This window comes from Pelophylax lessonae (assembly GCF_965119305.1).
Source record: "Pelophylax lessonae genome assembly, chromosome: 11".
In the NCBI taxonomy this organism is placed as follows: Eukaryota; Metazoa; Chordata; class Amphibia; order Anura; family Ranidae; genus Pelophylax; species Pelophylax lessonae.
In genome coordinates, this window is record NC_138778.1 from 2,036,854 (window position 1) to 2,055,818 (window position 18,965).

Below are 18,965 nucleotides of genomic sequence, written 5' to 3' on the forward strand. Positions count from 1 at the left end.
ATATAGAGAGGTGTCCCAACACTTTTGGTAATATAGTGTATATAGAGAGGCGTCCCAATACTTTTGGTAATATAGTGTATATAGAGAGGGGTCCCAATACTTTTGGTAATATAGTGTATATAGAGAGGGGTCCCAATACTTTTGGTAATATAGTGTATATAGAGAGGTGTCCCAATACTTTTGGTAATATAGTGTATATAGAGAGGCGTCCCAATACTTTTGGTAATATAGTGTATATAGAGAGGCGTCCCAATACTTTTGGTAATATAGTGTATATAGAGAGGGGTCCCAATACTTTTGGTAATATAGTGTATATAGAGAGGGGTCCCAATACTTTTGGTAATATAGTGTAAATAGAGAGGGGTCCCAATACTTTTGGTAATATAGTGTATATAGAGAGGGGTCCCAATACTTTTGGTAATATAGTGTATATAGAGAGGGGTCCCAATACTTTTGGTAATATAGTGTATATAGAGAGGGGTCCCAATACTTTTGGTAATATAGTGTATATAGAGAGGGGTCCCAATACTTTTGGTAATATAGTGTATATAGAGAGGGGTCCCAATACTTTTGGTAATATAGAGTATATAGAGAGGGGTCCCAATACTTTTGGTAATATAGTGTATATGTTTGAGTGCTCAAGAAGGGTCAATGCAGTATACACAGGAAATAAATATTTCTTTGCAGGAACAAAGTTGTTTGGAATGAGTCGTTCGGTCCAGAGGCATCAGAAATAAAGTCCTAAAACAGATAAACTATTTCCTACTATCCAGAATCCTTCTCAGAAGTGGAAATGTTCAGATTTGCTGAGTGTGCACAGTGGAGGTGCCACATTCCGCCCTCTAAACTCTTGCTGAATGGCTGAAGAAAGGCTTATAGGGTCTTACAAGGCAATGTGCACACGGACTGAATGAGGCACACAAACTTCTTACCTTATCGATATGGGGGTGCCAGTACTCGTCATGTGCGGTTTTGGCTTCTGAGCTATTCATTCTGGAGAAAAAGGTGGGTTTGGTGAGGTGCAGAGACTGGGTGTCGAGATCGAACGTCCCCGCAATTTCCTTCTGGATTCTCAGTCTCACGTCACTGTGGGCAAAACACAAAGTTACTTCTGATCTACAAGGGCCCATTGACACCGATGGCTTCTCACACCACAGAGGGTTTTATCAGTTTTATTCTAGTAAAAAACACGGTGAACAAATCAAGAGAAAATGATATCAGGCACAATTGGTACCAAAAACTATGCCCCCCCCCCTTTCTACCCCCTCCTCCATTCATAGAAGCCAAACTACAGTTTTTATGGATGAAACAATCTTTGAATGGAGAATGGGGGGATGATTATTAGATCTGCCCCCTCCATTCAAACATCAGCTGTAGTATATGGATTGTATGAATGGAGGAACTGGCAGAAAGGGCGGGCACTTTAGATTGATGCCTATGGGAGCGCATCAGTTCTATTAACCTCTGTCACACCAGAAGGCGGTGGGGGTGTGAGGGAGGCATAAGAAGAAGAAGATTACTACTGAACTATAAGATGGAGGCACAAGGGACACAAGAACTAAATGTATCCTGTGCTAACTTTGTATTTCTTTGATGTTTTATAATTTCAGGCATTAAACAAAACTTTCTAAACAAAGGGCCAGTTTGAGACTGTTTGGGTGCTGGACTGTGGCCAGTATGAGTAGAAAGTGCCCCATCATTGGTGGCAGTGGGAGGAATAGTGCCCCATCATTGGTGTCAGTGGGAGGAATAGTGCCCCATCATTGGTGTCAGTGGGAGGAATAGTGCCCCATCATTGGTGTCAGTGGGAGGAATAGTGCCCCATCATTGGTGTCGGTGGGAGGAATAGTGCCCCATCATTGGTGTCAGTGGGAGGAATAGTGTCCCATCATTGGTGCCAGTGGGAGGAATAGTGCCCCATCATTGGTGTCAGTGGAAGGAATAGTGCCCCATCATTGGTGTCAGTGGGAGGAATAGTGCCCCATCATTGGTGTCAGTGGAAGGAATAGTGCCCCATCATTGGTGTCAGTGGGAGGAATAGTGTCCTATCATTGGTATCAGTGGAAGGAATAGTACCCCATCATTGGTGTCAGTGAGAGGAATAGTGTCCTATCATTGGTATCAGTGGAGGAATAGTACCCCATCATTGGTGTCAGTGGGAGGAATAGTGTCCTATCATTGGTATCAGTGGAGGAATAGTACCCCATCATTGGTGTCAGTGGGAGGAATAGTGCCCCATCATTGGTGTCAGTGGAAGGAATAGTGCCCCATCATTGGTGTCAGTGGGAGGAATAGTGCCCCATCATTGGTGTCAGTGGAAGGAATAGTGTCCCATCATTGGTGTCAGTGGGAGGAATAGTGTCCTATCATTGGTATCAGTGGAGGAATAGTACCCCATCATTGGTGTCAGTGGGAGGAATAGTGCCCCATCATTGGTGTCAGTGGGAGGAATAGTGTCCCATCATTGGTGTCAGTGGGAGGAATAGTGTCCCATCATTGGTATCAGTGGAAGGAATAGTGTCCTATCATTGGTGTCAGTGGGAGGAATAGTGCCCCATCATTGGTGTCAGTGGGAGGAATAGTGCCTCATCATTGGTGTCAGTGGGAGGAATAGTGCCCCATCATTGGTGTCAGTGGGAGGAATAGTGTCCCATCATTGGTGCCAGTGGGAGGAATAGTGCCCCATCATTGGTGTCAGTGGAAGGAATAGTGCCCCATCATTGGTGTCAGTGGGAGGAATAGTGCCCCATCATTGGTGTCAGTGGAAGGAATAGTGCCCCATCATTGGTGTCAGTGGGAGGAATAGTGTCCTATCATTGGTATCAGTGGAAGGAATAGTACCCCATCATTGGTGTCAGTGAGAGGAATAGTGTCCTATCATTGGTATCAGTGGAGGAATAGTACCCCATCATTGGTGTCAGTGGGAGGAATAGTGTCCTATCATTGGTATCAGTGGAGGAATAGTACCCCATCATTGGTGTCAGTGGGAGGAATAGTGCCCCATCATTGGTGTCAGTGGAAGGAATAGTGCCCCATCATTGGTGTCAGTGGGAGGAATAGTGCCCCATCATTGGTGTCAGTGGAAGGAATAGTGTCCCATCATTGGTGTCAGTGGGAGGAATAGTGTCCTATCATTGGTATCAGTGGAAGGAATAGTGTCCTATCATTGGTATCAGTGGAGGAATAGTACCCCATCATTGGTGTCAGTGGGAGGAATAGTGCCCCATCATTGGTGTCAGTGGGAGGAATAGTGTCCCATCATTGGTGTCAGTGGGAGGAATAGTGTCCCATCATTGGTATCAGTGGAAGGAATAGTGTCCTATCATTGGTGTCAGTGGGAGGAATAGTGTCCTATCATTGGTGTCAGTGGGAGGAATAGTGCCCCATCATTGGTATCAGTGGAGGAATAGTGCCCCATCATTGGTGTCAGTGGGAGGAATAGTGTCCTATCATTGGTATCAGTGGAGGAATAGTACCCCATCATTGGTGTCAGTGGGAGGAATAGTGCCCCATCATTGGTGTCAGTGGGAGGAATAGTGTCCTATCATTGGTATCAGTGGAAGGAATAGTACCCCATCATTGGTGTCAGTGAGAGGAATAGTGTCCTATCATTGGTATCAGTGGAGGAATAGTACCCCATCATTGGTGTCAGTGGGAGGAATAGTGCCCCATCATTGGTGTCAGTGGAAGGAATAGTGCCCCATCATTGGTGTCAGTGGGAGGAATAGTGCCCCATCATTGGTGTCAGTGGAAGGAATAGTGTCCCATCATTGGTGTCAGTGGGAGGAATAGTGTCCTATCATTGGTATCAGTGGAGGAATAGTACCCCATCATTGGTGTCAGTGGGAGGAATAGTGCCCCATCATTGGTGTCAGTGGGAGGAATAGTGTCCCATCATTGGTATCAGTGGAGGAATAGTGCCCGATCATTGGTGTCAGTGGAAGGAATAGTGTCCTATCATTGGTGTCAGTGGGAGGAATAGTGCCCCATCATTGGTGTCAGTGGAGGAATAGTGCCCCATCATTGATGTCAGTGGAAGGAATAGTGCCCCATCATTGGTGTCAGTGGGAGGAATAGTGCCCCATCATTGGTGTCAGTGGGAGGAATAGTGCCCCATCATTGGTGTCAGTGGGAGGAATAGTGCCCCATCATTGGTGTCAGTGGGAGGAATAGTGCCCCATCATTGGTATCAGTGGGAGGAATAGTGTCCCATCATTGGTGTCAGTGGGAGGAATAGTGTCCCATCATTGGTGTCAGTGGGAGGAATAGTGCCCCATCATTGGTATCAGTGGGAGGAATAGTGCCCCATCATTGGTGTCAGTGGGAGGAATAGTGTCCCATCATTGGTATCAGTGGGAGGAATAGTGTCCCATCATTGGTGTCAGTGGGAGGAATAGTGCCCCATCATTGGTGTCAGTGGAAGGAATAGTGCCCCATCATTGGTGTCAGTGGGAGGAATAGTGTCCCATCATTGGTGTCAGTGGGGGGAATAGTGCCCCATCATTGGTGTCAGTGGGAGGAATAGTGTCCCATCATTGGTGTCAGTGGGAGGAATAGTGCCCCATCATTGGTGTCAGTGGGTGGAATAGTGCCCCATCATTGGTGTCGGTGGGAGGAATAGTGCCCCATCATTGGTATCAGTGGGAGGAATAGTGCCCCATCATTGGTGTCAGTAGGAGGAATAGTGCCCCATCATTGGTGTTAGTGGGAGGAATAGTGCCCCATCATTGGTGTCAGTGGAAGGAATAGTCCCATCATTGGTGTCAGTGGGAGGAATAGTGCCCCATCATTGGTGTCAGTGGGAGGAATAGTGCCCCATCATTGGTGTCAGTGGGAGGAATAGTGCCCCATCATTGGTGTCAGTGGGAGGAATAGTGTCCCAAGGGCAAGATAAAGGCAAGCAAAGGGCGGCATCTGACCCCTGGTCCACAGTTTGGGGGCCCCTGCTTTAAACCATAAATGAGATTTTTATATCTATAAACCAATGTACACTGTTTATAAAGATGACATCATGCAGCACATGTATTGCATTACAAAAACACAACTGCGATTTTTGCACGCCATCCAATCCGTGCAGCAGCCCCTCAGCCTCTCAATAAATTCAAGTTGCGGCTTCCATTAATGAGTATCAGACACACTCGTCTAGTTTCTCTTCATTAAGACGGATCCGTCCAATTACAGCTGGCGGTGTTACGCTTGGTGCAGATGATCGCACAATATCTTAGTAGATTAATCAGAATTAATTAGGAACTGAGCATGGAAGTGGTTTAGTCACTTGCAGAGTAATTAGAGAGCGATAGCCGCTCTGCTGCCGGGGAGAGGGTAAGGAAGCCGGGGGAAGCCGGGGGAATCTCAGTATGAACTTTAAAATATGAAGAGCTCAATCAAATGAGCTTCCAACCGGGATAAGGCCTCATACACCCGGGACGTTTTTACAGCGGCTGTTTTTGGCGTCAGACATTTTTTTCTGCAGCCAATAAACTCCCCGGCATGTTCTCAGTCCAGGACATCACACGGCTCTGTGGTATGCAGCCTGAGGAGCTTTTGGTGATTCACAGTATCTCACAAAAGTAAGTACACCCCTCACATTTTATTCTATCTTTTCATGTGACAACACTGAAGAAATGAGACTTTGCTACAATGTAAAGTAGTGAGTGTACAGCTTGTATAACAGTGTAAATTTGCTGTCCCCTCAAAATAACTCAACACACAGCCATTAATGTCTAAACCGCTGGCAACAAAAGTCAGTACACCCCTAAGTGACAATGTCCAAATTGGGCCCAAAGTGTCAATATTATGTGTGGCCGCCATTATTTTCCAGCACTGCCTTAACCCTCTTGGGCATGGAGTTCCCATGAGCTTCACAGGTTGTCACTGGAGTCCTCTTCCCCTCCCCCATGATGACATCACAGAGCTGGTGGATGTTAGAGACCTTGCGCTCCTCCACCTTCTGTTTGAGGATTCCCCACAGATGCTCAATAGGGTTTAGGTCTGGAGCCATGCTTGGCCAGTCCATCACCTTTACCCTCAGCTTCTTTAGCAAGGCAGTGGTCATCTTGGAGGTGTTTGGGGTCGTTATGTTGGAATACTGCCCTGCCCCCCAGTCTCTGAAGGGAGGGGATCATGCTCTGCTTCAGTATGTCACAGTACATGTTGGCATTCATGGTTCCCTCAATGATCTGTAGCTCCCCAGTGCCGGCAGCACTCATGCAGCCCCAGACCATGACACTCCCACCACCATGCTTGACTGTAGGAAGACACACTTGTCTTTGTACTCCTCACCTGGTTGCCCCCACACACGCCTGACACCATCTGACACCAAATAAGTTTATCTTGGTCTCATCAGAGCACAGGAGATGGTTCCAGTAATCCATGTCCTTAGTCTGCTTGTCTTCAGCAAACTGTTTGCGGGCTTTCTTGTCCATCATCTTTAGAAGAGGCTTCCTTCTGGGATGACAGCCATGCAGACCAATTTGATGCAGTGTGCGGCGTATGGTCTGAGCACTGACAGGCTGACCCCCCCCCCAACCTCTGCAGCAATGCTGGCAGCACTCATACGTCTATTTCCCAAAGACAACCTTTGGATATGACGCTGAGCACGTGCACTCAACTTCTTTGATCTACCATGGTGAGGCCTGTTCTGAGTGGAACCTGTCCTGTTACACCGCTGTATGGTCTTGGCCACCGTGCTGCAGCTCAGTTTCAGGGCCTTGGCAATCTTCTTATAGCCTAGGCCATCTTTATGTAGAGCAACAATTCTTTTTTTTCAGATCCTCAGAGAGTTCTTTGCCATGAGGTGCCATGTTGAACTTCCAGTGACCAGTATGAGAGAGTGAGAGCGATAACACCAAATTTAACACACCTGCTCCCCATTCACACCTGAGACCTTGTAACACTAACGAGTCACATGACACCGGGGAGGAAAAATGGCTAATTGGGCCCAATTTGGACATTTTCACTCAGGGGTGTACTCACTTTTGTTGCCAGCGGTTTAGACATTAATGGCTGTGTGTTGAGTTATTTTGAGGGGACAGTAAATTTACACTGTTATACAAGCTGTACACTCACTACTTTACATTGTAGCAAAGTCTCATTTCTTCAGTGTTGTCACATGAAAAGATAGAATAAAATATTTACAAAAATGTGAGGGGTGTCCTTCTTTTGTCAGATACTGTATTTCTAAAGGACTTTTACTTTACACATTTACATGTTTATTCACTCATTATTATTGTCTTTTGTGATAAATTAGGAGTTGTTCACAGTATTCATTCCTTAGTGTGGTGAAGTCACTTATAGGTGTCCAGCAGCTACTGAACACAGAGTTTGATATATAGTTATTTTGTTTGATCACTTAGAGTAGGAGTTACAATAAAAATAACAATAGATATTTATAGGTGGCGCTGATTGCACACATCTGATCTGCTGGTGTTGGTCCTCTGTGTTTTATCGAGTCCAAAGTCAGCTCCGCCCTCTAGCAGGAAATTCTAGAACTCTTCATCCTTCCCTCTGCTGACCAGCTTTATGGAGATGCTGATTTCATTTTCCGGTAGGACTTGGCACCGCCCACACTGCCAAATACCTGGTCACATGATATCACTGTGCTTGATCAGCCAGCAAACTGGCCTGACCTAAACCCCATAGAGAATCTGTGGGGGATTGTCAGGAGGAAGATGAGAGACACCAGACCCAACAATGCAGAGGAGTTGAAGGCCGCTATCAAAGCAACCTGGGCTTCCATAACACCTCAGCAGTGCCACAGGCTGATCGCCTCCATGCCACGCCGCATTGATGCAGTAATTTATGCAAAAGGAGCCCCGACCAAGTATTGAGTGCATCCTATACTGTACATGGACAGACTTCTCCCCCTATACTGTACATGGACAGACTTCTCCTCCTATACTGTACATGGACAGACTTCTCCCCCTATACTGTACATGGACAGACTTCTCCCCCTATACTGTACATGAACAGACTTCTCCTCCTATACTGTACATGGACAGACTTCTCATCCTATACTGTACATGGACAGACTTCTCCTCCTATACTGTACATGGACAGACTTCTCCTCCTATACTGTACATGGACAGACTTCTCCTATACTGTACATGGACAGACTTCTCCTATACTGTACATGGACAGACTTCTCCTCCTATACTGTACATGGACAGACTCCTCCCCCCTATACTGTACATGGACAGACTTCTCCCCCTATACTGTACATGGACAGACTTCTCCTCCTATACTGTACATGGACAGACTTCTATACTGTATATGGACAGACTTCTCCTATACTGTACATGGACAGACTTCTCCTCCTATACTGTACATGGACAGACTTCTCCCCCTATACTGTACATGGACAGACTTCTCCTCCTATACTGTACATGGACAGACTTCTATACTGTACATGGACAGACTTCTCCTCCTATACTGTACATGGACAGACTTCTCCCCCTATACTGTACATGGACAGACTTCTCCCCCTATACTGTACATGGACAGACTTCTCCTCCTATACTGTACATGGACAGACTTCTATACTGTACATGGACAGACTTCTCCTCCTATACTGTACATGGACAGACTTCTCATCCTATACTGTACATGGACAGACTTCTCCTCCTATACTGTACATGGACAGACTTCTCCTATACTGTACATGGACAGACTTCTCCTCCTATACTGTACATGGACAGACTTCTCCCCCTATACTGTACATGGACAGACTTCTCATCCTATACTGTACATGGACAGACTTCTCATCCTATACTGTACATGGACAGACTTCTCCTCCTATACTGTACATGGACAGACTTCTCCTCCTATACTGTACATGGACAGACTTCTCCCCCTATACTGTACATGGACAGACTTCTCCCCCTATACTGTACATGGACAGACTTCTCATCCTATACTGTACATGGACAGACTTCTCCTATACTGTACATGGACAGACTTCTCATCCTATACTGTACATGGACAGACTTCTCCTATACTGTACATGGACAGACTTCTCCTCCTATACTGTACATGGACAAACTTCTCCTATACTGTACATGGACAGACTTCTCCCCCTATACTGTACATGGACAGACTTCTCCTCCTATACTGTACATGGACAGACTTCTCCTCCTATACTGTACATGGACAGACTTCTCCTATACTGTACATGGACAGACTTCTCCTCCTATACTGTACATGGACAGACTTCTCCCCCTATACTGTACATGGACAGACTTCTCCCCCTATACTGTACATGGACAGACTTCTCCTCCTATACTGTACATGGACAGACTTCTCCTCCTATACTGTACATGGACAGACTTCTCCCCCTATACTGTACATGGACAGACTTCTCCCCCTATACTGTACATGGACAGACTTCTCCTATACTGTACATGGACAGACTTCTCCCCCTATACTGTACATGGACAGACTTCTCCTATACTGTACATGGACAGACTTCTCCCCCTATACTGTACATGGACAGACTTCTCCTCCTATACTGTACATGGACAGACTTCTCCTCCTATACTGTACATGGACAGACTTCTCCCCCTATACTGTACATGGACAGACTCCTCATCCTATACTGTACATGGACAGACTTCTCCTATACTGTACATGGACAGACTTCTCATCCTATACTGTACATGGACAGACTTCTCCTCCTATACTGTACATGGACAGACTTCTCCTCCTATACTGTACATGGACAGACTTCTCCTCCTATACTGTACATGGACAGACTTCTCCTATACTGTACATGGACAGACTTCTCCCCCTATACTGTACATGGACAGACTTCTCCTCCTATACTGTACATGGACAGACTTCTATACTGTACATGGACAGACTTCTATACTGTACATGGACAGACTTCTCCTCCTATACTGTACATGGACAGACTTCTCCCCCTATACTGTACATGGACAGACTTCTCCTATACTGTACATGGACAGACTTCCCATCCTACACTGTACATGGACAGACTTCTCCTCCTACACTGTACATGGACAGACTTCTCCTCCTATACTGTACATGGACAGACTTCTCCTATACTGTACATGGACAGACTTCTCCCCCTATACTGTACATGGACAGACTTCTCCCCCTATACTGTACATGGACAGACTTCTCATCCTATACTGTACATGGACAGACTTCTCCTCCTATACTGTACATGGACAGACTTCTCCTCCTATACTGTACATGGACAGACTTCTCATCCTATACTGTATATGGACAGACTTCTCCCCCTATACTGTACATGGACAGACTTCTCCTCCTATACTGTACATGGACAGACTTCTCCTCCTATACTGTACATGGACAGACTTCTCCCCCTATACTGTACATGGACAGACTTCTCATCCTATACTGTACATGGACAGACTTCTCCTCCTATACTGTACATGGACAGACTTCTCCTCCTATACTGTACATGGACAGACTTCTCCTCCTATACTGTACATGGACAGACTTCTCCTCCTATACTGTACATGGACAGACTTCTCCTCCTATACTGTACATGGACAGACTTCTCCCCCTATACTGTATATGGACAGACTTCTCCCCCTATACTGTACATGGACAGACTTCTCCTCCTATACTGTACATGGACAGACTTCTCCTCCTATACTGTACATGGACAGACTTCTCCTCCTATACTGTACATGGACAGACTTCTCATCCTATACTGTACATGGACAGACTTCTCCCCCTATACTGTACATGGACAGACTTCTCATCCTATACTGTACATGGACAGACTTCTCCTCCTATACTGTACATGGACAGACTTCTCCTCCTATACTGTACATGGACAGACTTCTCCTCCTATACTGTACATGGACAGACTTCTCATCCTATACTGTATATGGACAGACTTCTCCCCCTATACTGTACATGGACAGACTTCTCCTCCTATACTGTACATGGACAGACTTCTCCTCCTATACTGTACATGGACAGACTTCTCCTCCTATACTGTACATGGACAGACTTCTCCTCCTATACTGTACATGGACAGACTTCTCCCCCTATACTGTACATGGACAGACTTCTCCCCCTATACTGTACATGGACAGACTTCTCATCCTATACTGTACATGGACAGACTTCTCCCCCTATACTGTACATGGACAGACTTCTCATCCTATACTGTACATGGACAGACTTCTCCTCCTATACTGTATATGGACAGACTTCTCCCCCTATACTGTACATGGACAGACTCCTCCCCCTATACTGTACATGGACAGACTTCTCATCCTATACTGTACATGGACAGACTTCTCCCCCTATACTGTACATGGACAGACTTTTCACTAAGACAACATTTCTGAATTATAAAACCTTTTTTTTATTGGTCTTATGTAATATTCTAATTTTCTGAGATAATGAATTTTGGGGTGTCACTCGCTGGAAGCCAAAATCATCAAAATGAAAAGAAAGAAATGTGTGAAATCTCTCACTCTGTCTATATAAAATATAGGAGGTCACCATTTTTGAATTGAATTACTGAAATAAATTCACTTTTTGATTATATTCGAATTTTCTGAGATTCTCCTTTGTATTTCTTTTGGATTTTGATACATTTGAAGGTGGAAGTGAAGCACAGAAGGCAGAGATGAATAAAAAGATACAAATAAAAATGTTACCGATATAGCTGGAAATCCTCTTCAGTAATCGTCTCTTTCAGTTTCTCTCCATAGTACCTGTAAAAGTAACATATATATTATTTTTGTGTTTTTTTTTTTATCAGATATACATAGATAATTAAAATTTAAGATATTTGCAGCGTGTGTAAAGGTTATTTATTTATTTATTTTTAAATAACAAACATGTTATATTTACCTGCTCTGTGCTATGATATTGCACAGAGCGGCTTGAATCTCCTCTTTTGGGGTCCCCTGCCAGCCTTCCATGCCCCTCCTCCTCTCTGTGCGCCACTGTAGGAAGTCCCTTCCTATGGGGAGTGCACCGGTAGGTTCGATCCCAAGGCAGGCTGTGTGTGTCTACTGACACACATAGCGCAGCTAAGCACCGCCCCCTGCTCACAGGAATTGATTTAGAGCAGCAGAAGCCATTGCTTTGCTTCGTTAACAGACAAGAGGAGACAGCCGCTACAAACTGGCAAAGCGCTGGATCGAGATCAGACTCAGGTAGGTATAAGGGTGGTGAGGTGGCAATACGGTTGCTGAGACATTGTTTACCTTAGACGCTTGCTGACCGCGTCACGTAGGAGTACAGCAGCAGAGCGGCTCTTCTGCGCTGGATCCTTACCTAATATGTGAACCAGCACTTCCATGTAGGGGGCACGCGTTCCGCCGGTGCCGCAGCTCTGTTGTAATTAAACAGCACAAGCCGATCAGCGGGTGCCGGCCAATGGATGTCTGCCTACATCATTATCTAAACCATTGTGTGATGTTTTGGGTATATATTTGGGTGGTCACTGACATACTTTTCAAGTATAGAAAAAGTTTGTATTCTTGTTCAATAAATGTTCCAGATCTTATACGAGCTAAGTCTTGGCTAGTTTTGTATGGGGACGGTTGTAATATCTGATATCTATGTTCGAGACTGGGAGGAAGCTGTATACTGACGGAAGAACACAAGCACATTGTGGGTCGGTTCTGTTACAGTCTAGTGCCAGCCCTCCTTCGTAACGCTAAACTGGTGACCTATAAGGGGCTTTTAAAGCAACACCTATAGAACATATAAGGTACTGACATGTTTAAGGTTTGACATGTCGGGTATTTATTTCCTCGGTGCAACCTCAGCTTTTATATTTTGTGCCCTCTAAAATTAACTTTTAATGTGTTTTCTTTTACTGAAATTTTGGGGTAATATGTGTGACAAAAAATAAAAATGGAACTACCACCATTTTATTCTCCAGGGTGTCCACTTTCAGAAAATATATCATGTTTGGGGATTTCACGCAATCGTCAGGCCTAAAATGACTTTTTAAACCGCGTGGAAAAACGGCTCTGGCTGTGAAAGGGTTAAAGGATACGTTCACCTTCGGGGACATCTTTAATCCATAAGATTTGTTAGTTACAAAAAAATTTGGCTTCTAACTTTTTTAGCTCCTAGATTCAAAGGAAATTTGTCAAGCCCTGGACTCAACTATCGTGATCCTGCCAGAAATCCAGTGAGCATTCCAAGCAGTCTCTGTTGCACTTAAATCCCAAGCAGTCTTGTAGGCGCTGACCATCCCTATGGACTACACAACAACTATAATCCTTCCACTTTATAAAACTCTGGTGCGACTACATCTGGAATATTCTGTCCAGTTCTGGTCGCCAGTCCTCAGGAGGGATGTGTTGGAGCTGGAGAGAGTCCAGAGAAGGGCAACTAAACTGATTAGGGGATTGGAGGACCTTAATTATGAAGAGCGTCTGCAATCGCTTGATTTATTCTCCCTGGAGAAGAGACGCCTGAGAGGGGACATGATAGCGATTTATAAATATCTCAATGGGGAATCTCAGCATAGAAAAAAAGCTATTCAGTCGAAGGATTGCATGAGGACTCGAGGGCATACAATGCGATTAGAGGAGAAGATATTTAACCTCAGGCAACGTGGGGGGGGTTCTTTACTGTTAGGGCTACAAGATTGTGGAATTCTCTACCACAAGAGGTGGTTTCTGCGGGAAGTATGGTGGCTTTCAAAAGACTCTTAGATGTACATCTCAAGGATCAGAACATTCTGGGGTATGAGAGATGATTACGGCCACACACACCTACACAGGGGGAACTCCGCCCACACACACCTACACAGGGGGAACTCCGCCCACACACACCTACACAGGGGGAACTCCGCCCACACACACACCTACACAGGGGGAACTGGATGGACTATTGTCTTTATTCAACCTCACCTACTATGTAACGTGTTACCCAGATGAAGAGGGGTGGCTGTGCTCTGTTTTAGGGGTTCACACACACCTCCTGTTGTAGGGTGACAACGCTGCTCCCCAATGTATACACTTCAGTGAGTGAATGTTGTCACCTTGGGTAAGTGTGTTACTGGCAGGATAACCAGGTGAAAATAAATAGCCTAAAAAGAAAACGTATGCAGCCACCACATCTAGGAAACGATAAGCTGCATCATTTTTCCTGCGTTTGACACATTTCAAGTATGAAATAGCTGAACACCAATGAAGCTCGGACATTAAAATTCTGATACCCGGCCAGGATTTACCGCTGCCAGGGAGGAGAACAGGCCAGGCCGATGTGTTGTTATCTGGAATCACTAATGAGAAAATGACGGATCTTGTAGGCCTTCTGAACCTTTCCTTGCCCTTACAGAACAATTTATCTTCTCTACCCCAGCAAAATGTATTCATACAAGGTATTATCGGGCATAATTGGTAATAAATCACTCGAGTGCATTACAGTGTAACACAAAGTTATTGCTCTACAACTGTGGCCGAGGCAGAGGAAGTGTGAAGGAAGAGAAAGGGAGCAGAGGTCTGGAGGTAGAGGAGCAGAGATCTGCAGGTAGAGGAGCGGAGGTCTGGAGGTAGAGGAGCAGAGATCTGCAGGTAGAGGAGCAGAGGTCTGGAGGTAGAGGAGCAGAGATCTGCAGGTAGAGGAGCGGAGGTCTGGAGGTAGAGGAAGTGTGCCAAGGAGCAGAGGTCTGGAAGTAGAAGAGCAGGGGTTTGGAGGTAGAGGAGTGGAGGTCTGGAGGTAGAGAAGTGGAGGTACGGAGGTAGAGAAGCGGAGGTACGGAGGTAGAGAAGCGGGCATAGAGGAGCAGCGTTCTGGAGGTAGAGGAGCAGAGGTCTAGAAGTAGAGGAGAGGAGGTCTGGATGTAGAGGAGCAGGGGTCTGGAGGTAGAGGAGCAGGGGTCTGGAGGTAGAGGAACGGAGGTCTAGAGGTAGAGGAGCGGAGGTCTAGAGGTAGAGGAAGTGTGCCAAGGAGCAGAGGTCTGGAAGTAGAGGAGCGGGGGTTTGGAGGTAGAGGAGTGGAGGTCTGGAGGTAGAGGAGTGGAGGTCTGGAGGTAGAGGAGAGGAGGTCTGGAGGTAGAGGAGCAGAGGTCTGGAGGTAGAGGAGGTCTGGAGGTAGAGCAGCGGAGGTCTGGAGGTAGAGGAGGTCTGGATGTAGAGGAGCAGGGGTCTGGAGGTAGAGGAGCAGGGGTCTGGAGGTAGAGGAACGGAGGTCTAGAGGTAGAGGAGCGGAGGTCTAGAGGTAGAGGAAGTGTGCCAAGGAGCAGAGGTCTGGAAGTAGAGGAGCGGGGGTTTGGAGGTAGAGGAGTGGAGGTCTGGAGGTAGAGGAGCGGGGGTCCAGGGGTAGAGAAGCGGAGGTTCGGAGGTAGAGAAGCGGGCATAGAGGAGCAGCGTTCTGGAGGTAGAGGAGCAGAGGTCTAGAAGTAGAGGAGAGGAGGTCTGGAGGTAGATGAGCGGGGGTCTGGAGGTAGAGGAGCGGGGGGTCTGGAGTTAGAGGAACGGAGGTCACGAAGTAGAGAAGGTCTGGAGGTAGAGGAGCAGGGGTCTGGAGGTAGAGGAACAGAGGTCTGGAGGTAGAGGAGCGGGGGTCTGGAGGTAGAGGAGCAGAGGTCTGGAGGTAGAGGAGGTCTGGAGGTAGAGCAGCGGAGGTCTGGAGGTAGAGGAGGTCTGGAGGTAGAGGAGCGGGGGTCCGGAGGTAGAGGAGGTCTGGAGGTAGAGGAGCAGAGGTCTGGAGGTAGAGGAGGTCTGGAGGTAGAGCAGCGGAGGTCTGGAGGTAGAGGAGGTCTGGAGGTAGAGGAGCGGGGGTCCGGAGGTAGAGGAGGTCTGGAGGTAGAGGAGCAGAGGTCTGGAGGTAGAGGAGCGGAGGTCTGGAGGTAGAGGAGGTCTGGAGGTAGAGGAGCGGGGGTCCGGAGGTAGAGGAGGTCTGGAGGTAGAGGAGCAGAGGTCTGGAGGTAGAGGAGCGGCAGTCTGGAGGTAGAGGAGCGGCAGTCTGGAGGTAAAAGAGCTGAGGTCCGGAGGTAGAGGAGTGGAGATCCGGAAGTAGAAGAGCTGTGCCTAATGATCCCTAAAAATGGGACTGAAAATACAGGGGGAGGAAATAAAAAGAGTACTAAGAGTCTCTGGATAGAAGGCCGCCGTCCATGTAGGATTGGGCCACCAATATTTCTTATAAAAGATTGCTGCACACGTCAGAGAGGGTCAGAGACCATAGAACAGGAAAAGTGGAAGAAGAGTTACAGACAGTAAAAAGCATAAGACCCGGTTCACACTTCTGCGAGTGCCGGGTTCGCATGTAATGTCGGAGCGCACTGCTCCGACATTACATGCGATCAGCTGTGCGGTGCGAGTTTAGCCATACAGTTTGTATGGCTAAATTCGCATCGCACCCGGTGCAAACACGCACAGGAGGCATTTTTGCAGCCGCATCAGGATCGGATCGCACAGCGGTTCACACTTGTGCGATCCCATCCTGTGCGAACTGCACGATCGCACTGCGATATGCGATCAAACTGGGGGTGTCGTTAAGATTACATTGACACCCCCAGCGTATCGCATATGGCAGTGTGAACTGCCGGGGGTGCGTGTGCGATGCGGGAACAGGCTGGGAATTCACAGCGTTCCCGCATCGCATAAATGTGAACCGAGCCTAAGAGGAGAAAGTTAAAAATGAGAGAAAGTGAAAGCAGAGAAGATAGAAAGAAGAAATGAAAACAAACAAAAAGGGGAGAAAGAGAGAGAATAAGAACAAATAAACTTAAAAGTAAGAAAATTGAAAAGAGTGAAAAGAGGGAGAGAGACAGAAAAGAGAAAGTAAATATGGAGAAAGGTGAAAGGAATAAAATAAAATGAAAAGAGGAAGTGAAAGGAGAATAAAGAGAACAGAGAGGAAAGTGAAAAGGAGAGGAAAGTGAAAGAAGTGAACGTAAAAAGACAGAAGAGAGAAAGTGAAAGGAGAAATAACGCAAAATGTAAAAGGAGAGAGACAGAAAGTAAAAAGTAAAAGCAGAGAAAAGTGAAAGAGACAAAGTAAAATGTGAAAGCAGAGACAGACGAGAAGGAAGAGAGATTTAAAAAAAAAAAACTAAAAAACTAAAAGGTGAAAAAAAGGGAAAAGTGAAAGGGAACATAAAAAGGAATGGAAAGTAAATAGGGAGAAGGGATGAAATACAGAAACAGAAAAAAACCAGAGTGAAAGTTGAAAGTAGAATGATACAAGGTCGGGCCGCAGGACACACAGGACACGCAGGACACACGGGACACACAGGACACACGGGACACACAGGACACGCAGGACACGCAGGACACGCAGGACACACAGGACACGCAGGACAAACAGGACAAACAGGACAAACGGGACACACGGGACACACGGGACACACAGGACACGCAGGACACGCAGGACACGCAGGACACACAGGACAAACGGGACACACGGGACACACGGGACACGCAGGACACGCAGGACACGCAGGACACACAGGACACGCAGGACACGCAGGACACACAGGACAAACGGGACACACGGGACACACGGGACACACAGGACACGCAGGACACGCAGGACACACAGGACAAACGGGACACACGGGACACACGGGACACACAGGACACGCAGGACACGCAGGACACACAGGACACGCAGGACACGCAGGACACACAGGACACACGGGACACGCAGGACACGCAGGACACACGGGACACGCAGGACACGCAGGACACGCAGGACACGCAGGACACGCAGGACACACAGGACACGCAGGACACACGGGACACGCAGGACACACGGGACACACTTGTGAAGGTTTAGGATACAAAGATTGGGAGTTGTCCTCACCGATACATATTTATGAAATTCCTCCCCATTGACAGAGCTCCGGAGTGCAGGTCCAAGATTGATGCCTGGAAAATGACAGAGGAAATGTTAGAAGACTAGCATAGGAAATAAGCTCAGCTCCATCTAGTGGCCATAATGTAGTATTTTCTGCATTCACACATTCGATCTGCAGAGAATATAGACTGAGCATATTCGATTTTTCATCTAATTTTCACAGAACAAATTTACATGCAATTTCAGTGAATGATTAGCTAGGCTAATTTTGTTTTTATCAATACACCCCTAAGGTCCTTTGCACGCTGTGGCGTTCAGTTGCAGTGCTGTAGCTGGACGGGGCTGAATGCTAATGGCGTTTGGGGCCCTATCCATTCAGTGGTGATGTTCCAGGTCTTCTGTGTTCCTCAACGGAGACCCTGAACACACAGGACCCTAAACAACGATAGGGCACAGCCTTCATCCTCATCCATCCGCAGCCATCCATAGCCTTTGACAGGCGGCCTGCAGCAGTCCTGTACACTGCACCTGTCCCTCCATGGTGTGCGAGGGAGGTACTGCCCCAGGGTGCAAGGGGCCTTAAAGTGTAACTCCACTTTTGTTGAGAAAAAAAACATTCCCCTCTGGGTGATCTCTGTACATTGCAGGGATTATAACAAACTTTGTTACAGATTCCTATCTTTTCCTATTCTGAAGAAATCATTGTTTGTTCCTCTGTGCTGAGTGGGTCTAATGGGAGGGGTTTCATAATTATCTATCAGCTGTGGCAGCTGCAGGGCTCTAATGAGGAAATCTGCTGGGCCTGCTTCCCTTTAGACGTGTTCCTATTGGGATTATCTCCCCAAAAATGACTTTTGTGTTGCAGGGGATGCCAAAAATCTGACTTGTATCTTAGTGCAGACTTCTGGGAAAATTGGTGAGCCAATCAAACAAGCAGGAAATGATGTTTCTGGGGGTGTGGTCAGTATACATTCTGTGTACAGAACAGCTCCAGGCGGCCATATTGTATTTTCAGAAAATTACAGCAGCTGCAGATTGAAAAGGAAAGGGAATTTTTAATAACATTCAATTACAATATGATTTGTGTCACCATTGTATACGCTATATTGTTTTTTCTTTATTTGCTAGTTTTTTCCCCATGAAAGTGGAGTTACCCTTTAATGTCTTTCTATGGCATAGTAACA

At 46.5% G+C, this 18,965-nt stretch overlaps 1 protein-coding gene across 1 annotated transcript in view; it reads right to left on the reverse strand.

Moving 5' to 3' along the window:
* The window catches only part of OGFOD3 (2-oxoglutarate and iron dependent oxygenase domain containing 3), a gene marked incomplete at its 5' end in the record, with an annotated part of 140,384 nt that overhangs the window by 68,997 nt on the left and 52,422 nt on the right, over window positions 1–18,965 (reverse strand). Inside the window, 3 exons of the mRNA XM_082271483.1 lie at window positions 933–1,086; window positions 11,664–11,720; window positions 17,788–17,852. Of these exons, the coding sequence (XP_082127609.1) occupies window positions 933–1,086; window positions 11,664–11,720; window positions 17,788–17,852 (276 nt within the window). The remainder of the gene's footprint in view (window positions 1–932; window positions 1,087–11,663; window positions 11,721–17,787; window positions 17,853–18,965) is intronic.